This window comes from Diabrotica undecimpunctata, chromosome 3, assembly GCF_040954645.1.
Source record: "Diabrotica undecimpunctata isolate CICGRU chromosome 3, icDiaUnde3, whole genome shotgun sequence".
Lineage (NCBI taxonomy): Eukaryota > Metazoa > Arthropoda > Insecta > Coleoptera > Chrysomelidae > Diabrotica > Diabrotica undecimpunctata.
In genome coordinates, this window is record NC_092805.1 from 95910033 (window position 1) to 95937210 (window position 27178).

The 27178-nt window shown below is 33.4% G+C and overlaps 1 protein-coding gene across 1 annotated transcript; it reads right to left on the reverse strand.

The window, feature by feature from the left end:
- Positions 1–1535: 1535 nt before the first annotated feature.
- Positions 1536–25981, reverse strand: LOC140435972 (uncharacterized). Its single transcript, XM_072524684.1, has 4 exons — positions 25963–25981; positions 6724–7969; positions 5109–6234; positions 1536–1610 (listed from the first exon to the last, which is right to left on the reverse strand). Exons 1-4 carry the CDS (start codon positions 25979–25981, stop codon positions 1536–1538), a joined length of 2466 nt encoding a protein of 821 aa, XP_072380785.1.
- Between the last annotated feature and the right edge of the window lie 1197 nt (positions 25982–27178).

Below are 27178 nucleotides of genomic sequence, written 5' to 3' on the forward strand. Positions count from 1 at the left end.
CAGGGATAGTCAAGGAAAAAATTATTTTATTTCATTCCATCAAAAAGCTATCGAGTCAAATCTTTCATGATTAACTGGTCTATTGATTGTTTTGTCAAAAAAATAATACCGGATCGTTTTATGAAATTTACATATAAAAAGATTAGGCGTATTTACAATTAATATTAGTTCGCTTGACCTCTTTGGTAATTTGAAGTGAAAATACGTTTCATTGGGAATTTAAAAAACATTATTCTAAATTATTTTATGTACAATACGCTTAACTGATTGTTAGTGATCCAATCAAGTGATAGCTTGATTGGAGTAATTGATAAAACAAGAACGCATTCTAAGGTATGCAGATTATTTAATGAAAAATATCCTGACCGTCGTCATATTTCCCAGTCTACGGTGAGTAGAATAGAGAAAACATTCCGAGAATTTGGAACTGTCAAAGATCTTCCCAAAGCTGGCAGATCAAAATTGAACGATCAAAAAAAAATTGGATGTATTGTTAACTGTTGAGGCAAATCCACATAAATGAACAAGAGATTTAATGAGTTGGTGATAATGATATAAGTAAAACTTCTGTATTGAGAGTTTTAAAAAACAATAAATACCATCCGTATAAAATTGAAATACTGCTGGAACTAAATAAAGATGATCCATATCGTAGATTACAATTTTGTGAAGTAATTACGAATAAATAAATAAATGGGGCCTGCGTAGCGCAAGTGGTAGGATGCTTGCCTCGCAAGCCGATGGTCCGGAGTTCGAATCCTACCGCCGGCAAGAACATCTAGACATTTTAAAAATGTCTATAGGCCCCAGGTCGACTCAGCCTGAATAAAAATGAGTACCTTGGGTAAAACCAGGGGTAATAATAGACGGTTGAAGCGTAGCACTGGCCATGTTACCTTCCTTGTATACCGTAGGCCCTAGATATAGCAGACTACCCTGCTATACTCCCAAAGCCGCGACAGCGGTATAAAACGGGAGACTATTATTATTAATTACGAATAAATGCCAACGGAATCCGATGTTTCCAAAAATATTCTTTTCTCATATGAGGCAACATTTACTCTACATGGAACGATCAACAAACAAAATTGTCGATATTGGAGTGCTCAAAATTCGTACTGCATGAGGGAAGGTCACACTCAGTATCTTGAAAAGTGTACGTTTGGCATATTAAATAACAGAATAGTTGGATCACACTTATTAGAGTTATTTGAACATTCTACAAAATATTTTAGCAACTGATTTACGACAACGCGTTCCAGATACTGTTAACCCCGCAGAAATTAATAGAAACATATTATGGTTTCAAACGAGATGGAGCTCCACCACATTATGCTGCAGCAGGACGAACATTTCTTGATCAAACTTTTCCGCATCCATGGATCGGTGGACGTGGCGAAATTTAATGGTCACCGTTCTTGCGATCTGACTCCACTGAATTATTTCTTGTGGTGCTTATATATGCAATATTGGTGATTTAAAGCAACGCATAAGGCAAGAAATTAATGAAATCACCGCAGAGATGTTTCAAAATGTTATCGAAGATTTTCAACACCGTCTATTTTTCTGTTAAGAGATGATCGGTGATCATCTTGAGCATATGATTTAGACTAAATTGTTGCAATTATTGTTAACTAACTTAAATTCGTTCTATGACACTATTATTTTACAAAATAAACAAAGAGATCCGATTTTACTTTTTTGACAACAAAACAATGAACAGACCAGAATCGTGAAAGATTTGACTCGATGGCTTTTTGATGGAATGAAATAAAATAATTTTTTCCTTGACCATCCCTGCACAAAAAATATTTACATTACTAAATAGAGCATTGAAAACTCTTTTAAATGCTGTATCACATGCTACCCCTTTTCATTTAATTTTTTTTGTATCACTGTATCTAAGGAGTTCAAGATACATTTGAATAATTTCAGGATTTTCCATTTACATTTGTATTCATAATATTGTATAAAATTAATTTATCCGTTACTTTCAGACCTCACTGTATAGATAGTTACGTATAAAGTAAATTTTTCTAAAAAGTTAACCATTTACAGAAAAAAGACAAAAAGTTAAATAGCACACGTATATGCTACTGGTATTTAATTATACTATACAATTTTAAAACACACGTTCCTGTTTGTTTTTTTCTTATTACCTTAATTTTAATCATCGCTGTTGTATTCCCATCCTCAATAAATTACTATACAGAGTGCGTCAAACCACTGGATTTCTTTTATTACGGCTAAACCATGGAGTATATAAAAAATGTTTACAACTATGATGAAACTGATGTATATCAACGACGTCTATAATGCACGCAAGTTGTGTTTGTTTAATGGAACACTCTATACATTAGAAAAATTTTAAAAATATAAAGAATTTGTATAAGGTTTTACAGGTCTGAAGTTAAGAATTTTCAAAATATTTACACTCTTATTGAGAAAAATGGTAAGATTTAAAGCGATGTGGATTAATTTTCGAAAGTAATAAAAATGTAAATGATATAATGAGAAAGTTTTTCTAGTATAGTGTCATTTTTAAAGAATTCCATATCTTGTATGTACCCATACAATATATTATAGTGTAATCATTATTTTCAAAAAGAAAATTTTCTCCTTTTGTTTTGTAAATAGAACCCCCTTTATATTAGTATTGTATTTTGTAGAAACTATTAAAACCTTTCTTTTGATATGAGGTTGTGTATATCTAGCGGGTTTCATTTTGTAGATATTTAGATAGTAACTGTAGATTTTACACTCTTACAGATTTTTATTAATAAATTTATATATTACAAACTATTGTACCAACTAATATATAACAAACAAAAATTATAAAAATTATAACCTAATTTTATAAACTTTGATTAATATTTATTAGATTTATTATAGATAAAAATTAGTTAGGTAATAATATTTACCTAACTAATAATCTATATTTAAAAATGCATTATAAACTATGCTAATAAAGGTTTAAATTGTTGCCGATTATGTTCAAAACACAGTCCTATACAAGACCCTTAAGCTAGCGGGGACAAATGAGCAGAATCCAATTTAAGCTACGTAATATTTTTCCACCCATTTTTCACTAATTTATTGCCACCCTAATAATTTTTCACCACCAAACCACCCTTAAGGGGAGCGATTCTGCTGGCTTACGGTTAAATCTAGTAGAATAAAAAAAAAAATATTTATGATATACCACAGTGCTCTGCTACGTTTTTACGAATTTATTACCACTTTAGTAATTATTCACCCCTCAACTACTCCTAATGAGAAGTCAATAATTCTGTTGAGTTAATATTTCAGGTGATAAAAAATCTATTTTTACAATTTTACTGTACTCTACTTGTAACTGAAAGTATAAATTGCTTGCCAGGTTTTTACTGAATTTTGTCCATCCTCATAATTTTTAACCCCTTAAGCCACAGTTAATGGGAAACATTCAACAAGCTACGCATTCACGCTAGCTAAATGCAAAATCTTTTTGCAAATACAAACGTATTCTGCTAGATATTTACTATATTTTTACCAGCCTAGTCATTTTTTTCTCAACTACCCTAATTGAAAACATTCTGAAATGTTACTCTGTGCTAACTAATATTTATTGATTAAATATTTAAATATTGAAAATATGAAAATACTTGATTCCAAAAATTATAAATTTTAACTGTTTTAAAAAATTGACTCTAATTAGAGACGTGAGTACATGGCTAAGCGAAATCGAATTGTGAGTCTCTTTTATGAATATAAAATAACTGAAATCAAGTTGAGTTTTAGTAAATACAATGGAATTATTATACTTCGCAGAATAAGAAACAGGTAAAAAATATTAAAATTGAAATAATTTTATTATCTCTATTACATTAATTACCTAATTGTAAAGGAGGGTCGGGACACATTGCGCACCTATTGTTAAAAGATTAAAATAGTTGTATTTATTGGGCACATCCATAGACCTGAGCGAAGTGTACCACCAATCAAGGAGTGGGGGTTGCAAGTCTTACTCGGATATTAGATTAAGTCTTCTCTTTACTATTATTCAACTTTGGCCATAAATTGCAAATATAGCGCCTCTGTACTGTCCCTGAGTATGTTCTATCCTGAGTGCAATAGTTTTTGAGTAATTTTTAATAGTAAAAACCACTCCACATTCATCTACGCATGATGCGAACCTCTCGAAATGCGAAAACGTGCATTTTTTTATACCGGACTAAAAAGAACGACTTTACGCCTCAAAAATTAGAGCGACAAGTGCGGAATTTACGCCCAGTGTGTTAGGTGAAAAATATGAAGATAGCAAAAAATAGTAAAAAGTTGAAGTAAAAGTACAATACAAAAATAAATTATTTTTTTTTTTTTTTTTTTTATTAGAAAAAGATGTCGCATCCACCAAAAGGTTATTAGCGACGGAACAAAATATAAATAACATAGTTAAACACCTACAGATTATACAAAATGTTTATGGATCTGAGATAATTCACTATATTGTCACAGGAACAGTTTTGACCTAGAGCCTGTGGTAGAGCGTTTGGGATCTTGTAGCGCTGTCTTTCTTGGTCATATTTACTACAAATTGTTAAAAAGTGTTCGACTGTTAATCGGACGTTACACTGATCACATATAGGTGGATTTTTCTTTGTGAAAAGGTAGGAGTGCGTTAATCTGGTATGTCCTAGACGTAAACGCGCAACCGCAATTTGTTCTCGTCTATTGCGCGACGATGGAAACCACTGAGACACATTATTTTTAATTTTATTTAAATTGGAATTAGTTTGAGACCACTCATTTCGCCACAAACACAACACTTTATTTTTAAAATAAGCTTTTAAGTCAGTGGAAACACACTTGTCTATCGGCTCCGACAAATCACTTAAAATTGCCTCTCGTGCTATCCTGTCAGCTTCTTCATTTCCTGTTATTCCGACGTGTGAGGGAACCCATAAAAATTGGACGCTTCTTCCATGCTCATGAGCTTGGGAAAGCTGGTATTTTAGCAACTTTTCAAAAGGATGTTTGGGAAAAATGTGTTTTAATGAATTTAAAGAGCTAAGGGAATCTGTTATAATCAGGGCTTTTGTGAGTGTAAGCTCGTTAAGAAGTTTCACAGCACGGTATATGGCATAGAGTTCAGCTGAGTATGTGCTGCATGCTGGGGGTAAACGGAAAAGAAGATTGTTTTCTGAAGAAACGATTGATGCCCCCACTCCGTCTTCGGATTTAGATGCATCTGTGTAGATTTTATGGTAGTCGGGGTACTTATTTATGAGGGCCTCAAACTTGGACCGAATTAGAGAATGATGTGTATTAGATTTATCTAAATACTCTAGAGATGCATCGCAAGTTGGTATATCGATCAGCCAAGGCTCGGGGTATTTAATATCCGAGGAGAAAACCTCCGGAAAATTGATGTTTAGGTTTTGAAGAATGGATTTAATTCTTTCGTAATATGGTTTTTTAGTATAGCGAATACCTTGAAATAAGTTTAAATATTTATTTGTAAAAGTATTTTGATGTATTGGCTTTGAAGTATTGCTCGCGACTGAGGCTGCATGTGATAGAGCGAGGTACATGCGGCGGTGATGTAGCGATGGTTCTCCTAAAAGAGCATAAATGCTGGATACAGGTGTAGTTGGGAAAGCCCCTAAGATTAATCTGAGACTTTTGTTATGAATAATATCTAATGATTTCAGTAGAGATTTATTAGCAGTGGAATAGGCAATTGCTCCATAATCTAGCTTAGAACGTATTAAAGATTTATACAGGAGGAGTAGAGTGGATTGGTCTGAGCCCCAGTTTTTATTACAGAGAGATCTTAAAACATTTAATCTTTTATTGCAGGAAAGGATTAGTTCTGAGATGTGATTTTTCCATGTTAACTTTGAATCAAAGATTAAACCCAAGAATTTGTGGTGATCTCTAAACTCCAGCTGTTTCTCATACATTCTTAGGTTAGGAGGTTGTGGCAAGGAACTTGAAGAGAATACGACTCCTATTGATTTTTCTACTGAAAATTGAAAACCTGTAAAGTTGGACCAATTTTCGAGAGTATCTAAAAAGTTTTGAAGGATTGATGACATTGAGGAAATATTTTTACCTTTAATAGATACCACTAGGTCATCAGCGTATAAACGAGCCTGTAAGGGTGCTTGAATGTTTTTGATGATGTCGTTTATTGCTACCAGAAATAGTGTTGGACTGAGTATGGATCCTTGGGGTGTACCATTTTCCAAACTATAAATATTTGAAAAGATATTATTTATTTTTACTTGAAAAGATCTGTTATTTAAAAAGTTTTGGATGAAAGCAAGGCAGTGACCTTGAATATTCCATTTATGAAGTTGTCTTAAAATGTTGTATTTCCAAGCTTTATTAAATGCACGTTCTAAGTCAAAAAATATAGCAACACATTTTTGGTTTGTAGCAAGAGCTTCATGTATTTCACTTTCCAAATCTAAAATGTTGTCTGTGGATGACCGATCTTTTCTAAAGCCATTTTGCTCGGAGATTAAGAAATTAGAATTTTCTAAAACCCATGAGAGTCTGGAGTTAACAATATTTTCTAGTAATTTGCAGGTTGTCGATGTCAGAGATATGGGTCGATATGATTCTGGGTCATATTTAGGTTTATTAGTTTTTAGGAAAGGAATGACTATTGCATTTGACCAAATAGCTGGCCATTGGTGGTGAAGCCAAATTCTGTTGAATATGTTTAAGAGATACGTTATGGCTGAAACAGGGAGATGTTTCAGAAATGCTGAAGGAATATCATCAGGCCCCGGACTAGAGTCCTTCAAGTTAAGAATAGATGAGTTTATCTCTTGAAAAGTGATGGGATGGTTTAATGAATTGTTTTGTGCTTCAAACAGATAAATGGGATTTTGTTCGGCGAATTCTTTGGCTTTGAGAAAATTGGCCGTATACTGTTGATTCGATGAGTGGCCTTGATAGATTCTTCCAAAAATGTTTGCAATATCGCTGCTCGATGTTATGAAATTATTATTTTCTTTTAGCCCCGTGAAATTATATGAAGTATGTAAACCAGAAATTTTCCTAACTTTGTTCCAGACATCAGAGAGGGGAGTATTGCTATTAATTTCCGATACGTATTTGTTCCATGAAAATTGTTTAGCCGTTTTGACAGTTAGCTGTGCCCTTGCTTTTAGCATTTTGAATTTTAATTTATTTTCGGATGTTTTATGTTTTTTGTATCGGTTTAGGGCTGATTTACTTTCACGGATTGCTGTAGCACAACGGTCATTCCACCATGGTACAGGACATCGGCCCTTAACAGATTTAGATTTACCAATAAATTTGTGGGCGGCGCTTAAGATAAGTTGATTAAACTGTTCTACATTCGAGTTAACATCGTCTGTTATATCCAAACTGGAAATGTTATTATCGATATATTGGGAGAATTCTTGCCAATTTGAATTTTTTATTCTCCACTTAGATATGAATATGGGTCCTGATGAGGGATAATTATGGTTTCTAATTAGGATTGGAAAATGGTCACTACCATATGTATAGGTTTGAGCGTCCCAACTGAGACAATGAGCTAAATTTGGGTCGCAGAGAGTTAAATCGATGCATGAGGAATATCCTGTTGAAATATTGAATCTTGTAGGGCTACCATCATTAAGAAAATTTATATTAAGTTGATCTAAGATATCGGCAATACTTGAACCTCTGACAGACGTGTGATCTGAACCCCATATTATGTTGTGAGCATTAAAGTCGCCTAGAATTATACGAGGACGTGGCAGTTGCTCTAATAACCTGCAAAAGCTATCAGAACTGACTTGTTTGTCAGAAGGAAGGTAAACATTACAAATAGATACTAAACTGGTAGATATGATTCTGATAGCAACGGCCTCTAAATCACTGACTATTGGAATTTGTATCGCCTCGATGGATTTGTTTACTAGTATTGCTACACCACCGCTTGCACGACTTGCATCTGTACGGTCTTTGCGGAAACAAGTGAAATTTTTTGAATTGTACAACTGATTGGTCTTTAAGTTTGTCTCCTGTAGACAAATAATATCTGGAGAATATTCAGATAAAAGAAGCTGTAGCATAGGGAGACGATGGAAGAATCCATCAATGTTCCATTGAAGTATCGAGTTGAATGTTGTTAATAGATTCGGAGTTAGATGATACTGAACGATTGTCTACAGAAGAGTCACTATCTAAGTCAGAAATCTCTTTCCCTAAGTGGGTGAGTAGTTTCTTTTGAAGTTTTGTAAACTTACTTTTTGTAGATCTATCATTTGCATATTGATAGCTGCTTTGTAAAAGATGGAGTAAACCAGCCATATCAGTTGTAAATTCTTTAACGACGCTAATAGTGTCGGGGGAGCCTTGAACATTATCAATCAGTAAGGACAATTGGTGGAAATTTAAAACGAATGGTGGGGTATGATTATCAATGAAATTTTCAAGAGTTTCCCGTGTAGATTGAACTTTAGATGAGCGCGGTTTTTTTTGTTTGGAGAGTTTGGGTTTTGCAAACAGATTTTCTGATGAGATTGCTGAATCTGAAGGAGGCGTGTCGATCTCACCAATACTGCGTTTTATGGAAGAACTTGCGTTTTCGCAATTGCTATTAGAGTTTTCACTTAGATGATGTGGCTTTATTACATTTGGAAGTAATGGAGCAAACTCATTGGTAGTGACAGAAGTCGAGCTTGTAGTTTTATTTGTAAGATTGGTTGAATTGGTAGTTTCAAAAAATTGTGATGATGTATCAGTTTTATTAGAATTTTCTGCAGTTGTATCTAATGGAAGAGGAGCTGGTAGATTGGAAAATATTGCTTCCGAAGTTTGTGAAAACGGTGTTGCCGCTGAATGAGGTCGATTAAAAGTGTTGTTATGAGTCGGAGTATTAGTAGTTTCTTTGTCGTGGAGATTTGTAGGTGTAGGTGATATGCTCGGATATGATAATGGATAATTTGATGACTGCTGGGTGTTTGGTACCTTGTGTAGTATACTTGTTGAAGCTGTTTGATTTGGTACTTCATTGTTTGACTCAATATGAGTTGATTCCGTTACTGAACTGGTTTTGCATTGGGATGATATGTGTCCTGTATTTTTGCAAATAAAGCAGGTGAGTGTACCTTGTGACAAAAATATGCGGTAAGGTGTTTGGTCGAAATTTATTAGAATAGAATCTGGAATTGGTGATGTTATAGGGCTTATATAAACTTGCCTCCGAAAGCTCAATATGTGACTATATTCGGGAAGAGTCGAGCTAATTTTCAGAAATGTTATTGGGGAAATAAGCTTTAAACCGATATTCTGTAATTCTTCAACTAATACTTGATGAGGAATTGACGGGCAGACTCCAGACAAGACTAGTCTTTCTGCTGGAGAGACAAGTCTTCGTGCTGTTACAACTTCGCCGAGTACTTCTATAGAGCCATGTTGTGTCATGAAGTTATCTACTACGGTTTTGTTTGCCAAATACATGCAGATTCTATTATGAGATAATCTAGATGAAAAAATAATATTTTTTGGGTTGATGATTGTACCCAAAGGAATGAGATAATCCTGCAGTTTAGCATTATCGATACAACTAAAAACAATTGCTTGGTTCTTACTCGGAAAAGAATGTGAAGCGGCTGAAGCATAACTGTTTGTGATATTCGAACGTTGATTTACTGGACTGGTTAGATCGGAAGGTGTGTTTACATTGTGTGAAGTCATTTTAAGCTGCGGTGGCGAAGGCCTTACTCCGACTCTGGTAAATGAAAAACCAGTCGCATGCTACCATAAGCTACTTATAGCAGCTAACCTCACAAAATGTTTGTACGGTAGTGTATATTTATTATTTGACGTTTTCTTTTCACAATAATAAAATAATAATTACGTATAGATGACTTACGTAGTAGTATCTAGTAGATAAACACTTTAATTTTAAAAAACTATTTAATAAAACCACTTGTTTTTATTAAAAACTAGGAGTACGCTATCAGTACCAAATAAATTATTAAAAATACTTTTTTAATTTTATTTTGTTAGTTCAAAATTCAACCTAGCAGAATTATTGGCTTGTCATAGAGGGGTAAACAATTGTGAAGGTGGTAAATAAATTGGAAAAGCTTTGTAGCAGACAGTGATATTTAAAAATTACTTTTTTTTTATTTTAACCTAAGCTACCACGGGTTAGTTGAGAGGCGAAAAATTAGTAAAAATCGAGCAGAATCATGTCGTATTTCAAAATTTTTATTTGAATTAGCTAGCTTAATATTCGAGCTTCCGCTTAATAGCTTAATATTGACTTCTCGTAGGGAGTATTTAAGGGGTGAAAAATTACTAGGGTGGTAATAAATTTGTAAAAACCTATCAAAACCTGTGGTAACTCAAAAGTTTTGTTTTAATTCTGCTTGTTCGAATATTTGGCTAGCGGGAACGTTTCCAAATAAGATTGGTTTAGGGGTACAAAAGTATCAGGGTGGTTTAAGTTTAGTAAAAGCTTAAAAAACACTTTTTTATTTCAGTTATAAGTAGAGGAAAGTGAATTTGAAAAAAAAGAATATTTTCCCCATAAATTTTAATCTAACACAATTATTGACGTTCTATAACGGGTTGTTGGGGGGGGGGGGTAAAAAATTACTAAGGTGGTAATAAATTCGTAAAAACCTAGCAGTATTAAGCACACTGTGGTGTATCATAAATATTTAAGATCCAAGATCTCCACTTAGTTCTGGAGATCTTGGGGGCCATTCCACAGTACCACCGTATCCAATAAAACTGTCGCTGTAGTTATTATTTAGCACACGTCCAACATTTTTTTGTACGATGCGGTGGTGCTCCGTTATGTTGAAACCACATGTTTTGTCTAATTCCCAATGGAACATTCTCTAACAAGCCCGTTCAATCGAAGAAGTAAGGTCGAATAACGTATGATCTAACAATATCTACCCAAACATTCAACGACCACCTGTTCTGGGGCGTGACTCGAAATAGGTTAATTTCATCGGAGTAATAATGACGATTATTGTGATAAAATTCCGATTCGACACAAAATAAAATATTTTCTAAAATATTTTCTAAAAGATTTACATTTCGACTTAACATTTCTTCCACCCAGATACAAAAATATTAATTTTTCTTTGAAAATCATTTTCATTTAACTCCGAATGCAACTAAATTTGTTTTTCTTTATAATACTTCGAACTGTCGTTGCACTTAACTCTGTATTATTGCTCAACTGAAGCATTCTTATTTGTGGATTCTCTATAATATGTACCATAATTTGAAATTTATTTACATTGGGTAAAACTCATGTTGGTATTAATAGTTTTAAATACTGCACATTGCCCTAAGAAACAAAGCATAATCGAAAATAATTTTAAATTATAGACATCTTTAATATATTTTTTTACATACTTGTTATTTACCCGTAATAAAAGAAACCAGACGTTTGACACCCCCTGTATATTCACTAAGAAAGGTGGGATACTACTGTATCTACCTATTACTTTTGGTCAATGACCTTCTAATTAAGCTAAATGGCTCTAGTTTACGACTGATTGAATACAAACTACCGTAAATATAATTTAATGTAAAATGAAAAATGGTTCCTTAAGGAATGCTTTATATCCAAGGTAGACAAAACATTTCCAATACCGTTAACTAGAAGATAAAAATTTAATCTACGTAGATGCTCCCATGATGAAAAGTATTAAACTAAACATTTTTAATGAGTTAGAATATCTTTGTGGCCTTGGATTAGTGAGAAACAGTTGTATTCAAAAAATCCTATCCAAAGCCTTAGCGCCAGCAAAACATGCCAAAGATTGTTGAAAAGAGTTTGGGTTACAAAAAAAATGATATTCTGATCATACCAAACGATTATCAAGTATATAGTAACTTGGTAATGTAGTTACAGAGGGAGATGATACTCCTTTTATCATTCAAAAACTATTCTGATTCGATATTTCCAAAAATTGGAGAAGAAGCTTAGAATAGCCTACTGAGAAAATATTCCAGGCCAAAGGCCTAGCAGTAAAAGTTGTTATAATCTTCAGCTCCATAAGAAAATTACTTTTAGAGCCTCAGGCAACTAGACTTAACGTAATTTGCAGTTTCGTTTGCGTTCTTACTTTATACTTGTTACTCAAATGTCACATTTGTTAATGAATACACGGGACAAAGCAACATAAAGATTATGTGAGAATGCATTTGAAATGGTCGAATATATTGTCCTGAATTGATGAGCAAATGTTCCCAACGACATAAATATATGGAAGAAGACTTAACGGCTTAGTTAATGTATTTTTGTTCCAATTAAGTCCGATTTATTTACAGTGGTTATAGAAAATCGCCGAACAACTAATATAATGAACTGGAGATAATTTCATTTGTGTGATATATGGATAGCTCTCAAAATCACTTGGAAGCTCCCCAACTTTTTCTGTGTACAAATACAGAATTATTGAAAGTCCTTTTATGTTCCGCTATACGTTTGTTAAAAGTTCTACCAGTTGACCGATGTAAGTTTTTGGGCAGTCACCACATTTAAGTTTGTATACACCACTGTGTAAGTGCTTTTTATTTTGGCTCTTGTTTTTAATATATTTACCTAAGTTGTTGTTCGTTCTAAAAGCTGGTGCTATTCCTTTTTTTTTATGGGTTTGGCTATTTTTTTGATACCTTGCCTGTATATATAACCGAGCAGAAGGTACTGGGTGTTTTTTTCTGGTGGTGGAAATACTAATTTCGGGGCTTTCTTATGTGGTTTTTGATTTGTTTGAATTGTCTGTTCGTTGTACCCATTGTTTACTGCTATTTGCTTAATGATATTTAATTCTATCTCAAAGTTGTATCTTGACACCGGGATTTCTATTATTAATCTATGTAACATGCTATGGTAGGCTGCCAATTTATGTTGTGTAGCATGGAATGATGAATTGTGTACAGTCGTGTCAGTATGGGTATGTTTATGAAATACGGAGAACTCATGTTTGTTTTAAAGTCTGATATTTATTAAATCTAAAAAATTTATGGATTGATTTTGTTGTGCTTCTATTGTAAATTCAATATGACTATAAAGTGAATTAATGTATGATAAAATTTGGTCAAGTTGCTGTTAGTTCCTGTAAAATATACCAGTACATCGTCTAAGTATCTCCTCCAATATAAAAACTATTTTATGAAATCTTTGTCTCTAGATGATCTATAAAAATATCTGATAGCAATGGGCTTAGGAGGATTACCCATTATAAGTCCTGCACTGTTATTTGTATATATTTGATTATTAAATTCAAAGTAGTCCTTGTTTATGCAAATTTCAAGAAGATGTAAAATTTTGATTTGTAAAATGTAATGATTGGATTTTTAATATTATGGTCTAAAAGGTTTTTCACTAGAACAAGAGTTTCTGTAGGAGGAATACTGTGAAAAAGATTTTTTACGCCAAATGAAATTAACCTAGAGTTTTTAGATAATTGAAAATGTTGTATTTTATTAACTAGTTCTATTGTATTTTTTAGGATAAATTTAGGTGAAAATTTAGTCTGTTCTAAAATAATTTCTAACAGTTTTTTTTAAGTTTATATGACGAAGTTGTATAAAAAAAAACTACAGGTCTTATTGGGTGATCAGGTTTATGTAGTTTAATAAAAGAGTGTAATTTCGGAGGCTGTGGGTTCTGCCCAAAAACTTACATCGGTCAAAGTGGGAGAACTTTTAACAAATCTATAGTAGAACATAAAAGGGATTTCAATAATAGAAAAACAGATTCTACATACGCACTTCACCTTCTGGATTATAATCATTCTTTTAATGACGAATTTCAAATTCTTCACATCCAAAGTAAAGGCCTTAAGCTATCTATAAAGGAATCTATGGAAATTCACAAATTAAAAAAATACAGACATTATTCTGAATGACCAACTTGTACTCCCCTCCTCAACCTATTCCGTTAAAGATTATAAAGTGTAAAGACATACCAAAAATAAATCACTTGAGAAAGGCACTTTGCCGAAAGAGCTGTAGTGATATTAAATTTTGTGGAAGTTTTGAGAACACAGTTTTCATTGTTTTATTGTTTATAGATTTGTGTATACGAATAGAAAAATTACTATTTACAAAATAGTATTTGTACCATCATCATTTTTTTGGTACTATTATGGCAAATATAGCACAAAAAATAATAAATAAAATAAAATTATTCACCGTCAATCAATATTTATTTATTAACAAAATATTAGTTCCAGGAAATTAGTTCCATACAATTAGGCAGTCAATCAGAAAAGGTTGAAAATGCGACATACTTCATCGCTGTTAAAATTTTCGAATGATAAAACCAACAAAAACTTTGGTTTTTTTATCTTACAAAATAAGTACAATTTCCTGAAAAAGAAGATTTAGCAAACCAAATAGTAGTAATTTTCCAACAATTGACGCCGTTATGCTAGGCAGATTTGTGTCCAATAGTAAATTTTTATATATTCGAATGTAAAATTCGGCAATGTTAAAAACTTCCATACGTAAACAAGTTTAAAGTTAATTTAAACTAATTATATTTTAATAGAACTGTATTAAATAAAATAAACAGCGCGATTAATACAAATATTTACTGCACTATGTTAAATTTATCAACAACAAATACATTTTTTAAATATAAACGGAAAATTGTATGTGTTTAGTATACACTCCCGTTATTTGTAAAATTTCTTCTTTTTTCAATGAAAGAAATCTGCAAAAGTTTATTTGAGCTGTAGCGTGAGGCAGGAATGTTTGTGTTGTAGGTTTTCGACTATAAATCTGTAAAAATATCCCCGAGCTGAACGAATGGATCATACGTACTTTTTAGCTAGATTAAATACAGACAAAATTAAGTATATGGACATTTGAAAATACGGCGTAGTTAGACACAATAAACACTAATATAGGTCGTAGTACAGCACAATCTACAGTTAAGGGCATTTATAACTAGAAAAGTGAAAACGCTACAGACTTAGATGTCACTTAGTTTACCGAATCTCGATTTGAACTTTCATGCTTCACAGTACGCAGAGAGGGAGAGAGAGAAAGAGAGTTTGAGTTTAAAATTTAGCCATTTTTATACTACATTAATATTAATTATAACACACTTATTTAAACACCAAGAGAGAATAGCAAATACAACAATAGTTCATAATATACCTTATAATATAACATGTAAATAAAAAAAAACACTAACTGCTTCAACCAGAAACAGATAATTATTATAATAACTCTAATAAATATAGGTGAAAACGAATTATTTGAGAATTTTCAAAATCCCCACAATTAAAATAGTTTATAGCATCTTAACATTAAAACGGATTGTAAGTACAATATCATAAAACGTGGTTGGTAAGGTAGATACATCTTAAGGTATATAAAATTCACAGAACTAGCAAACAAACACTTTCAACTACAAGTGTTTAGAGGGTTAATAAATAGCTCATTAATAAATAAAACGTAATATTAATAACAAATGATAAAAAATTATGTAGCAATCTGTAAAATAAACACATTTTCGAATAAAAAAAACTCAGATTTTAGTGATATAGTCGACTATTTTTAACTGATAAAACGTCATAGCAACGCCACGTTTCCTACTGATAAAACTCCTTCCTGACCGTGATTTCCCAGCGACAAAATTATGACAGATTCGTCACAAAGGTGTCTGGTAATTTTATTGTAGTCAGTTTGACAAACGTCATTGAGGCGTAATCAATTTTGGACAGATATAATGAACCCAGACAAAAATCAAGTTTTGGATTCCAGTCAGGTAAAGAAACCAAAAATTGGTTTCGGAAAATGTCCCATTGAATACGCAGAGGTCCAGAAGCTCTTTTTGGACCCAATTTTCGGAGTTCCTACGGGTGAGAAATTTTACTTGAAAAACTACCCTAACGGAACTAGCAAAAATTTTAGAGGATTATGTCTTTAACATAAAAAAAGGCAATGGCAAAGACTATAAAGAGTCGTCTGTAAAGTCAACGTGGAATACTACAGCAAAAATGGTACAAGAAAAATATTTTACGGAGTACGGCATAAAAATTGGCCCTTTCACAGATATATCTTTAAAATGTGCAAGTTTGGCCAGAAATACCAAGAGGGAGTGTTCAAGAAAAAAGAAAACTCAGTTCAAAAGCATTATCCACCGAAGAACCATTAAAATCATCCAAAGCTACGACGAGGAAACCACCGACGGAGCACAAAAAAAGTTTCACCTTTGCTCATTTGAACTTGCTTGGAGAGGTAATGAGGTCATAAACTGCAAGATTCACTTTTTCCAGAAGGAATTTGATGTTATGGGAGAATTTACGGGCCGAATTGAATACAACAGCATTGTTTCCAAAACAAATCAAGGAGGTTTAAAAAGTTTGGCAAGGAGCAAACGGCTGGTAAGAAATTCATCAAATGAAAATTTATGCCTGCTCTAAGTCATGGGAGTACCGGTACGGAACGAATACCTATATACGTTAAGTTTTGCAGACGATCAAGTAGTGATTGCACAAGACCAAGACGACCTTAGCTACATGATGAAGAAACTACAAGAAGAATATACCAAGGCTGGCCTAGATATTAACCTATCTACAAGTTAGAAAACAGAGTACCTATCTACAAGTGAAGAAGACATAGAAGATCTACAGATTGATGACAACGTAACAATCAAAGGAAAGGATCAATTCAAATACCTGGGGTTCATAATCACGAAAAAGGCAACAACAGAGAAAGAAATTACACAAAGATTAGGACAAACAAGAACAGCAATCCGACAACTTAACTCAGTATGGTGGGATAGACACCTAAATATGAAGACAAAAACGCTGATTTATAAAACATTAGTGCGAAGTATTATGACATATGGGGCTGAAAATTGGATCATAAACAAGAAAAACAGCAGTAAGATAGTAGCAACAGAGATGGAATGCCTGCGAAGATGCTGCAGAGTAACAAGAATGGATAGGAGAAGTAATGACGAAATAAAGCAAAGAACATCAATAGAAACAGACATACTAACATATATAGAACAAAAAAGACTAAAGTGGTATGGACATGTAAGAAGAACTAGCGACAGCAGATGGATAAAGAGAATAACCGCATGGAGCCCCATAGGAAGGAGGAAAAGAGGACGACCCCGAAAATCCTGGAGGAACGAAGTAGACGACGCCATGAGTAAGAGAGGACTAAACGATGGAGAATGGAACAACAGAGAGAGATGGAAACGGTTGAGCGAGGGAAGGCAGTGAATACTGTAGAATCCCTAAATATATATATAAAATTTATGCCCTCTTAGATTATTTTGGAAATTAATGAAAAAAAGGGGACCGAAGATTTTATCAGACAGACTCTTTCTTACCGTTCACCCCAAATGGAAAGATGGATCTTGGTTCAAAAACTGTCCACTTGGAATCAACACGGTATCTAAGTGGACAAAAATGTCAGCGGAAAAAATTGAAATACACACGAAAAAACATAAAATAACAAACCATTCTCATTGATCTTCAGCTGTGTCAGCCTTGTTCAAGCGAGGTGTTTCTGAATAGGAGTTAATAAAATTAACAGGTCACTCAAATGCAAGCTTTATAAAACCATATCTGCAGCTGGATTCCAGTCACCACCAGAAGTTGATCGAAAATCTCAGAACCACAAATGAAGCTGAACCTTCGAGTTCCCAAATGCTACAGGTCAATAATACACAAAATCATGCTTTGGTAGAAAAGAATGGGCTAACTACATAATATTATAGCTTATAATTGTACAAATAAATAAAGATTATATTTCGTTGATATGGTGTATTAATTGTCTCGTGAAATATTTTGTCGAATATCATTCGAGAGAAAATTGGCAAAGTTTTCTTCTGGTTTTATTCAAGTTTGTTAACTTTTGGCAATTGTCGCTTATGAAATTTTGACAAAATCAATGGACGTCTCGTGATTTAACTGTAAAAATTCGCGAAAATTTCAGGCAACAAACTTTCATACCAGTCGAAAATATTGCCCGCAAAATTTTCTCTCTTATGATATTATGTACGATAATATAAAACTACCGTAGAGTGAACACAATGATTAAATAATAATGTAATTCGTTTACCTTAAACTTATTTATAGTTTGTTTGGTCTGACTAATTTGAGATAAACAATAAAAGTTCAATATTTTTTAAGAATTGCTTTAATAAACCTTTAGGACAGATCACTACATCTTGTGGTTATACCTAATACAATGCTTTGTAAGATTTTCTTTAAGTTTGGCTGTGTACTTGCAACCCGGTGTTAAACATTCAAAATTTGGATCTTTGCCACATTCGAACTTCAGATGCCTCCAAAGTGACGAGTGATGTTTGTACGTACGACCACATTCGCATTTATTTCTTTCTAAAATTAAAAAAAAAACATAAAACCTGCTCATAAAACATTTTAAAAGTAAATAAATTAGTAATTTTAAGTAATCCTACGCACTTCCTTAAAGCAAACATCCATAATTTTAACAATAATTCTTATATTAGTAGAATCGATTAACATTTACTTTACATTTAATAGTTATTTAACCAACAAGTGTATTAATAAGGACGATTAACAATTGAGATATATTAACGCGCGAGCGAAGCGAGTGCGTTAATGTTCGAGATTGTTAATCGCCATTTTAATTCACGAGTTCGTTACAAAACTTTTCCGTCGACCGTACTTTTCAGAAATAAAAATATCTTAGTTTAAATTTTTATTTACTTAACGATAAATAATAACATACAATGACAGACAGTACTTACAGCGGCTACTTCATTTCTTAGTGGGAATATAAATAGGTATATTTGGTTGCCTACACCACAGGTAACTGCCAATCACAGAGCGTTAAATGTGGTTAAATTAATTTATACAAGCAATGTATGTTGTATTGCCTATAATGAAATCGTTCATTAATAGAAAATCATTCATTAATAGGGGTCATTAATAAATGATTTTTAGGGTGTTAAAATTAATCATAAATGGATGGTCGACGGAAAAATATTTTATTTTCTTGCACTCGCTGACGTTACTCTATCATATTTATTTGCCTAATCATATTACAGTAATATTTGGTTTCTTTAAGTAATTCAATCTAAAATTGAGGTATATTGGTTAATTTCAATTATACTTTACTTAGCTTTATAATAATATACCTGTCTAGCGAAAATAGGTATTTATACACCAATGGTGTTATTAAGATGATTACTCCCGGAGAGCAACATAATCCGGCCAGAGGGTCTCTGGCTCGAGGGATTGATGTTGCTCAATGGGCGTAATCATCCGGTAAGACCGCTGGTACATTCAAGCTTTTATTTTTCACTTAACATAATGTAAAAACTAAAATTGAGACTTTTTTACTTTTTATTTTACTGCATCTACAAAATAAATATCTATATATGAATATTTTTAGCAGTCTATGACAGAGGTAGAAAAAGCAATCAAAAAGTTAAAAAATAGAAAATCTCCTGGCGCAGACCAGATCACCGCAGAAGTTTTAAAAGAGACTGGAGATGTTGGAGTAAATGTTATATGCATATGATCTGCAAAAATATTTGGGAAACTGGAGAGTGGCCCAACGACTGGAAAACATCCACTTTTATTCCTATAATTAAAAAAGGAACTCCACTAGATTGCAGCAACTACAGAACACTAACCATAATATCCCATGCAAGCAAGGTTCTACTTCATGTAATACATGAAAGACTAAAAGTTTTTCTATTGCCTCAGATATCAGAAGAACAAGCGGGATTTGTCCCAGGAAAAGGCACAAGAGAACACATCCTTAATGTCAGACAGCTAATCGAAAAAACTCGTGAATTCATTACTCCTATGCTTATGTGCTTCGTGGATTACACAAAGGCCTTCGATAAAGTCAAATGACAGCAGCTATGATCCATACTAGCGGAAATGGGAACACTCCACCACTTAATTCAACTAATTAGAAATCTATATAAAAATACTGCACAGTAAAAATAAACAACACCCATTACGATCACTTTAGAACAGAGGCAGGTGTCAGGCAGGGATGCATAATCTCGCCAACTTTGTTTAATATCTACAGCGAACACATTATGCAAAAGGTACTAGACGGATGGAAGGGTGGAATGTCAGTAGGAGGTCAAAAAATCAGTAACTTGAGATATGCTGATGACACTTCAATAATCGCGGCAAATCAAAAAAAAATGGAAAACATAATGAGATGTCTGGAGGATAAAAGCAAAACATATGGACTAAAGCTAAATAGGAGTAAGACAAAGATCATGATAGTAGACAGAGCTCGGAATAATCTTCAACACATTAAAGAAATTGGGGGCTTTGAAGTAGTAAATAATTTCATATACCTGGGGTCCCTAATAACAAATGACGGAGAGTGTGACAGATATATACGCAGAAGGTTGACTATTGCTAAAACAGCTATGATGAAACTGGTAACAATTTGTAAAAATTCTAGCATAACAATACACACAAAACTAGGGCTGGTAAGGGCACTCATTTTTCCCCGCTTTTGAAATGTGGGTATACCGCCGCATGTTAAGAATATCCGAGATTGATCATCGCACTAACAAATCGATATTACAACAACTTAAAGTAAAGGATAGATTGCTTAAACAAATACAACAGAGATATTTGCAGTATTTTGGACACATTGCTAGAAGAACAGGTACGATGGAAAAACTGATAGTCGAGGGTAGAGTTAAAGGAAAGAGACCTAGGGGAAGATCTCCAATCCGTTGGGTAGATCAAACAAAAATATTGATTAACCAAGGGTTACATGAAGCCGAACAACTAGCCCAGAACAGGGAAGGATGGAGGGAAATCTTAAAAAAACTGTAAAGGCCTGATAGTGTCACTTCATCCCAAAGGGGATTAGGACTGAGGAGGATGACAAATTAAGTATTTGAAGTAGTATATGACAGTTGTTGTTATTTTGACGTTTGGTGATGACCTTATATAGTTGTCAGTTGGATTTACATTCAGTTACGGATTTACCAGAAAATATTCGAGAAGGTGCAATAAAGGCAACAGAACATTTATTGCCGCTTTAATCCAGGTCATCTGAGGCACAGAGTACAAAATATTTATTCAATAGAAATTGAAAAATAAAAGAGCTGACATAAATGAGACCATAGTATTGGCTTACTTTCAGGAATTGGTATGTTAATTTTTATTCTTTTTTATGTTTAGTTCACGTTTCTAATTGAATTATTTTAGCCCGAAAAGTATTCTTTTTTATATTTTATTTTATATATCCTATTCTAAAACATTTATTTTTATATTTGTTGATTATATTATGAAGTTGTATTCTTATTTTACCGCACCTATAAAAATATATATAAATATTTTTAGTACGAGGATAGATTGATATTAAACTAGCCTTTGATAAATGGCATTACTTGATACCGAATTGGTTTCGGTGTTGACATTTGCCTTTCATGACATCACCTCTGTCAAAATTTTAAGTTTTAAAAACAATTAGTTTGGTTTGTAAGCCGTCAAAATCAAGCAAATTTTGTGTTTTCGGAGAAATGGAAAAAATCGAGTATCGTTCAGTGATTAAGTTCTTCCACAAAAAGGGTAAAACGAATGTGCAAATCAAAGCCGACCTGGACGAAGTATATGGTGAGATTGCACCTTCGTTAGCAACAGTAAAATTTTGGAAAGCTGAATGTGTTCGTGGTCGTACGACTGTTTTTGATGATAAGCGTCCCGGGAGGCCAAATGAAATCACCACGCCGGAAATGAACAACAAAGTCCATGACATGATTATGGCAGATCGCCGAATTAAGTTCCGCTAGCTAATAGAGGTCCTAAAAATTTTCTACAAATGCGTACACAATATCATTCACCATCATTTGGACTTGAAAAAGCTATCCGCGCGATGGGTGCCGCGTTTGCTGACAATCGATCAAATGCAAAAACGTGTGACCACACGCCTCAATCGCACGGGCGCCTTCGGCGACCGTGCGACCGAGATGCGAGTCAAGTCAAACAGTTACAAAGCTATCAAGCGTCCGCACGCACGTCCAACCAGCTAGCATTCGTCAAATTACCTATCTAATTTGTTTTAAGTCAAGTTTAATGTATTTGAATTAACATGGATAAGTGGCTTAGTAGTGTAAAAAGACCGTGTGCTCAAAATAATGTACCACCAAGTTCATCTCAAGAATTAAATTGTGCAGTGATTCAAGATGATGTTAAAAATTCTTTACCATCGAGTTCCACTTCGTAGCCAGATTGTGCGGTAATTCAAGAAGATAAAATACCTACTAAAATTCGAAAAATTACTAGAAAATATGACCCAGAATACATAAATATTGGATTTACGGTGACGGATGTAAATAATGAGCCACGCCCTCAGTGTGTCATCTGCTTTGAAATTTTATCAAATCAAAGTATGAAACCCTCATTACTGAATCGTCATTTTAACACAAAACATTCTACATTAGTAAGCAAACCGAAGGATTTTTTCACCCGAAAATTAACAGAAATGAAAAGCACTAAGAAAGTCATGTCTTCATTTACTGGTAGTACCGAAAAATCAGTAGAGGCATCATTCTTAGTTAGCGTAAGAATTGCAAAGTCAGGAAAGCTCACACAATTGGCGAAGAGTTGTTGTTACCTGCAGCAAAAAAAAACCTGTATATTGGGTGAGGCGTCAGCTAAAAAGCTAGAACTGATATAACTGTCCAATAATACCGTTCAACGTAGGATCGATAGTATGGCATCAAATGTTAAAAATAAAGTCATCACTCATGTAAAAAGTAGCGATTTCTTTTCGATACAACTTGATGTGAGTACAGATGTAACGAACTATGCTCAACTTATGGTTTACGTGCGGTATATACATGAAAATAAAACAATTAAGGAAGATTATTTATTCTGTTGGCCGTTATTAACACGAACTGCAGCGGATGGAATTTTCAACAAACTTGATGAATTCTTTGCTGAAAATGGACTTGACTGGATGAATTGCGTTGGCTTCTGCTCAGATGGCGCTCGAGCTATGATAGGTAGATTCGGAGGTGTAGCCACAAAAGTAAAATCTGTTGCTAAGAATTGTACTTTTATGCACTGCAGTATACACAGACAAGCGTTAGCAGTAAAACGAATGCCCGAACAATTTAAAAATGTTCTCCAAGATGCAATCAAGGTGGTAAATTTTATTAAATCTCGGGCACTTAACTCTCGTTTATTTTCAAACTTGTGTTTCGAAATGGGCAGTAACCATATTCAGTTGCTGCTACATACAGAGGTTAGATGGCTTTCGCGAGGCAAAATGCTGAACAGATTATTCCAGTTACGTTCTGAGGTGCAGCTGTTCCTGATGGGGACTGATTTTGAATTACGCAATCGACTGACAGACGAACACTGGCTTATATCATTGGCTTACTTATCAGACATTTTCAATCGCATCAACGACTTAAATCTAAGTTTGCAAGGTAGATCTACAAATAGATTTTCAGTAAATGAAAAAAAAGCATTTATCAAAAATTTCAAATGATTGAAAAGAGCGTGTCGAATGAGAACCTAGCATCTTTTCCTAATTTAGAAATTTTTTTAACTGAAAATGAACTTACAGTGAGTGAAATTGTGATCAATAACATCAAAAATCACAGCCAAATGATCGTTGAAATATTTGAAGAATATTTTAAAGAAGATTATTCGGAGTTCAATTGGATAAGGAACCCATTCGTTTCGGATCTGGATAGTGTTCGTAAAAATTTAAGTGTAAATGAAAAGGAATCTCTGATAGAGTTATCTTGCGATGGAGCTTTGCAAGTGGAATTCAACAAAGAAGAGCTGTGTGAATTTTGGCTAAAAGTTAAAAATGAATATCCATCGCTGTCCAGAAAAGTATTACTGTTTCTAATTCCATTTACAACCACATATCTCTGTGAGAGCGGATTTTCTGCTATGTTGATAATAAAAAATAAATATCGTAACAAGCTTAACATAGACACTAATTTGCGCCTGAAATTAAGTACAACTGAGCCAGATATTTCCTCTCTTGTCTCGAACACGCAGCATCATTTTTCGCACTGAGTATATTGTATTTTTTCCTATAATTAATAAATAATAATGTTGTCATAAACAGTTGTTGCAGTTTTTATTACTTTACCATTTTCAAGGTTTTTTAAAGATTACCACAATTCAGTGGTACGCTACTAATTTATAATTTCGTGTGTGGTACGCGAGATTAAAAGTTTGGGAACCACTGCTCTAGGATATAATAAGTGTGTTTATGGTAACCGTATCCAAGGTAAAATAAACAAATAATATGCAAGCGAAAAATATAATATTTTAAACATTAACGTCAGTTACTTTTTTGTGAAAATCATCCAACTAATATTTAACTCATAATTATGGATTTATAGGTATTAATAATATATTCACCATTAAGATCTTCACTCCCGTAGATAATATGGACAATCGGAAAGACGGTGTACCATTAAATTTGTACTCCGTTAAATTTTTAAACTAAAGTAAAATTGTTACGTTAAATTTTTATTTAAAATAATAATGTTGCATAATGCATAGTAAAAAAGTATTTAAAAATTCATCTAATAATAAAGTTTCGGTGTTAAATAATTTTCGTTTATTAAATGTTGCTTTTTTCAATTTTACCGATGAAATTCTACAGTTAGTATTTCTTTTTTGGTACTCTCTCAATAACATTTTAAAGTAACGTTTTTGACAATGCTCAACAAATTTTAATGATGGTGGGTATTAAGATACTACAAGAAAATAGCTTCAGAACAATATTATTTTAATTATCATTAATTATCATATCAAGCTAGTCAAGTTTGTCAAAATTTATTGCCTCTTTACAGCTGACATACTCTTATTAGATCCGATTTATCCATCAACACTCATATTCCTATTACCATCGGTGTCAAGTATGAGGTTGATTCGTTCTCCATTCTAATTTCTTCTTCTCCACACTTGAGATATTTCATCATTTTCTTTTCGTCTTAGTTCTCAATCATCATTCATAATCAGTTTCTTCTTTTTTACACAGAGAAAGTAAATTACTTAGGCACATACAGTAGTAACTTAGTAATAAAGCTAAATGATTCTGAATAGGACCATCTACCAGACATTTTAAATCTTCTTCTTCTTCTTCCTCTTTATAAGCAATTCTGCTTGTTCATTGGCGGATTATTCCCTATATGGAAGGTTGTCACTCCACCTTTTGCACGTCGTCCGATACTTTTTTGTACTCTCTTTTGTACGTCCAGTACTCTCATCTCTGCCGTTTCCAGTAGCCTTTACGTTGTGGCTGTGTCGGGTCTTGTTCTGGGGCATATGTCATTATTGGTCTTACACTGACTTTATAAATTCTTGACCTCATCTCAGTGTTAATGTCTGTTTCACCATATAGTGTTATTAAGGCCTCCTTCCTATCTATTTGCATTTTGTACTTGATCTCTCACTTCTTTGTCCAGTTCTCCATAGCTAGACAGTGTAATTCCCAGTTATTTTATTTCTATTACCTGTTCAATACTGATGCCATCAATTTCTATTTTACATCTGATTAGTTCTTAGATGACTACTATTATTTTAATTTTCTCAGATGAGATTGTCATACTAAATTCTTTTTTTAATAATGCTTTTGATGATTTTATCCATTATCAAATTGAAGAGCATGGGGCTCAACCACTTGTCTTATTCTGCTGCCTATTTCTATAGGTTCTGTAAGTTGTCCATTGACCTCCATTTTGTTGTTTTGGTAGATTATTTTAATAGTTTTTATAATATTTAGGGGAACTTCTCTATTATATAGAAGATGGATTACATCTTTGAGTCTTACTCTGTCAATCGCTTTCTTTAGGTCAATCAGACACAGAAATGCTGGTCTATTATACTCTCGTGATTCTTCTCTCTTTTTAGTAATTTGCTTTATAACGAATGTTGCATCTGTACAAGATCTTCCACTGCGAAAACCCTGCTGTTCATCTGCTAAACTTACCCTCTTCATCATCAAACATTTATCTTATTTAGCACTTGAGGATTCCATGGGTACAAAGAGTTACTAATGTTGAGGTACTTCGTCGCATGTGTAAACAAAAAGAATTACTAAGAATAATCAAAGAGAGGAAAATGCAATACTTGGGTCATGTGCTGAGAGGCGAAAGATATGAATTACTTCAAGTTATACTGGAAGGAAAAGTACAGGGCAAAAGATCAGTAGGAAGACGCCAGAACTCGTGGCTGAAAGACCTGAGGAGATGGTTCGACCGCTCATCCGCAGAGATCTTTCGCGCAGCAGTTTCCAGAACTACAATTGCCATTTGGATCGCCAACCTTCGAAAGGAGACGGCGCAATGAGAAGAAGAAGCACTTGTAAAATTTTAGTTGTAAGTTTGGAAATTTGACATTAGAAATAGAAATACTAAATCTATTTGCAGATAAACAAAAAATACATACAATGCCTATAAATCCATACTTACGATCTCGTTAAACTTTTCAAAAATGTAGAAAATCTTTATTTTTTTTTTATTTAAAAACAAAACTGCGAAGGGTTATTAGTGGATATAACAAATACAAGAAATATTACATTAAATGCAATTGAATAAGTTGATGTCTTTTAAAAAGTTTAACACTGTTGAAATTTTTTTGGTGAGAACTGTTTTGAGATCATCATCTGTGAATTCGTGGGATCTTCTTTTTTCCATGGATTGAAGACAATCAAGTAGGATATGTTTGACGGTCAGTGAGTTAGAGCAGCTGGAGCAATTAGGTAGTGGTTCTTTTTGTATTAAGTATTTGTGTGTTAAGGCAGTATGGCCAATTTTTAGACAGTTAATAATAACTTGGTTTCTTCTGTTTGAAGGAGTCTCCAGAACAGCATTTATTTTTGGGATAATTACATTTAACTTTGTACCTAATTTTTCAAAATGGTTTTGCCATGTATTAGTACAGTGGATTGTAACCAGGTTCTTTAGATCGGTGTACGGATATGTTTTCAATTTTGCAGTATGGTTTGAGCTCATTCGACTTTTGTTTGCCAGTTGATCTGCTTTTTCATTTCCGTAAATACCTGTATGTGAAGATACCCAAATAAATGCCACTTCCTTTCCTAATGGTCGGAATGTTTCTAGTTCGTTTTTTATATCTCAAAGCAGTTCTTTTAACTTCTACATCCTCGTTAGATTGTCAAGCAAAATACTCTATTACTTATTATA

Coding starts and splice junctions, on each gene's coding strand:
- LOC140435972 (XM_072524684.1), bottom strand. Junction 6,235..6,723: donor CTCCCTGTTTCAGCCATAAC/GTATCTCTTAAA, acceptor AAATATTTATAG/TTTGGAAAATGGTACACCCC. Junction 1,611..5,108: donor TCTATGCCATATACCGTGCT/GTGAAACTTCTT, acceptor GCAACAATTTAG/TCTAAATCATATGCTCAAGA.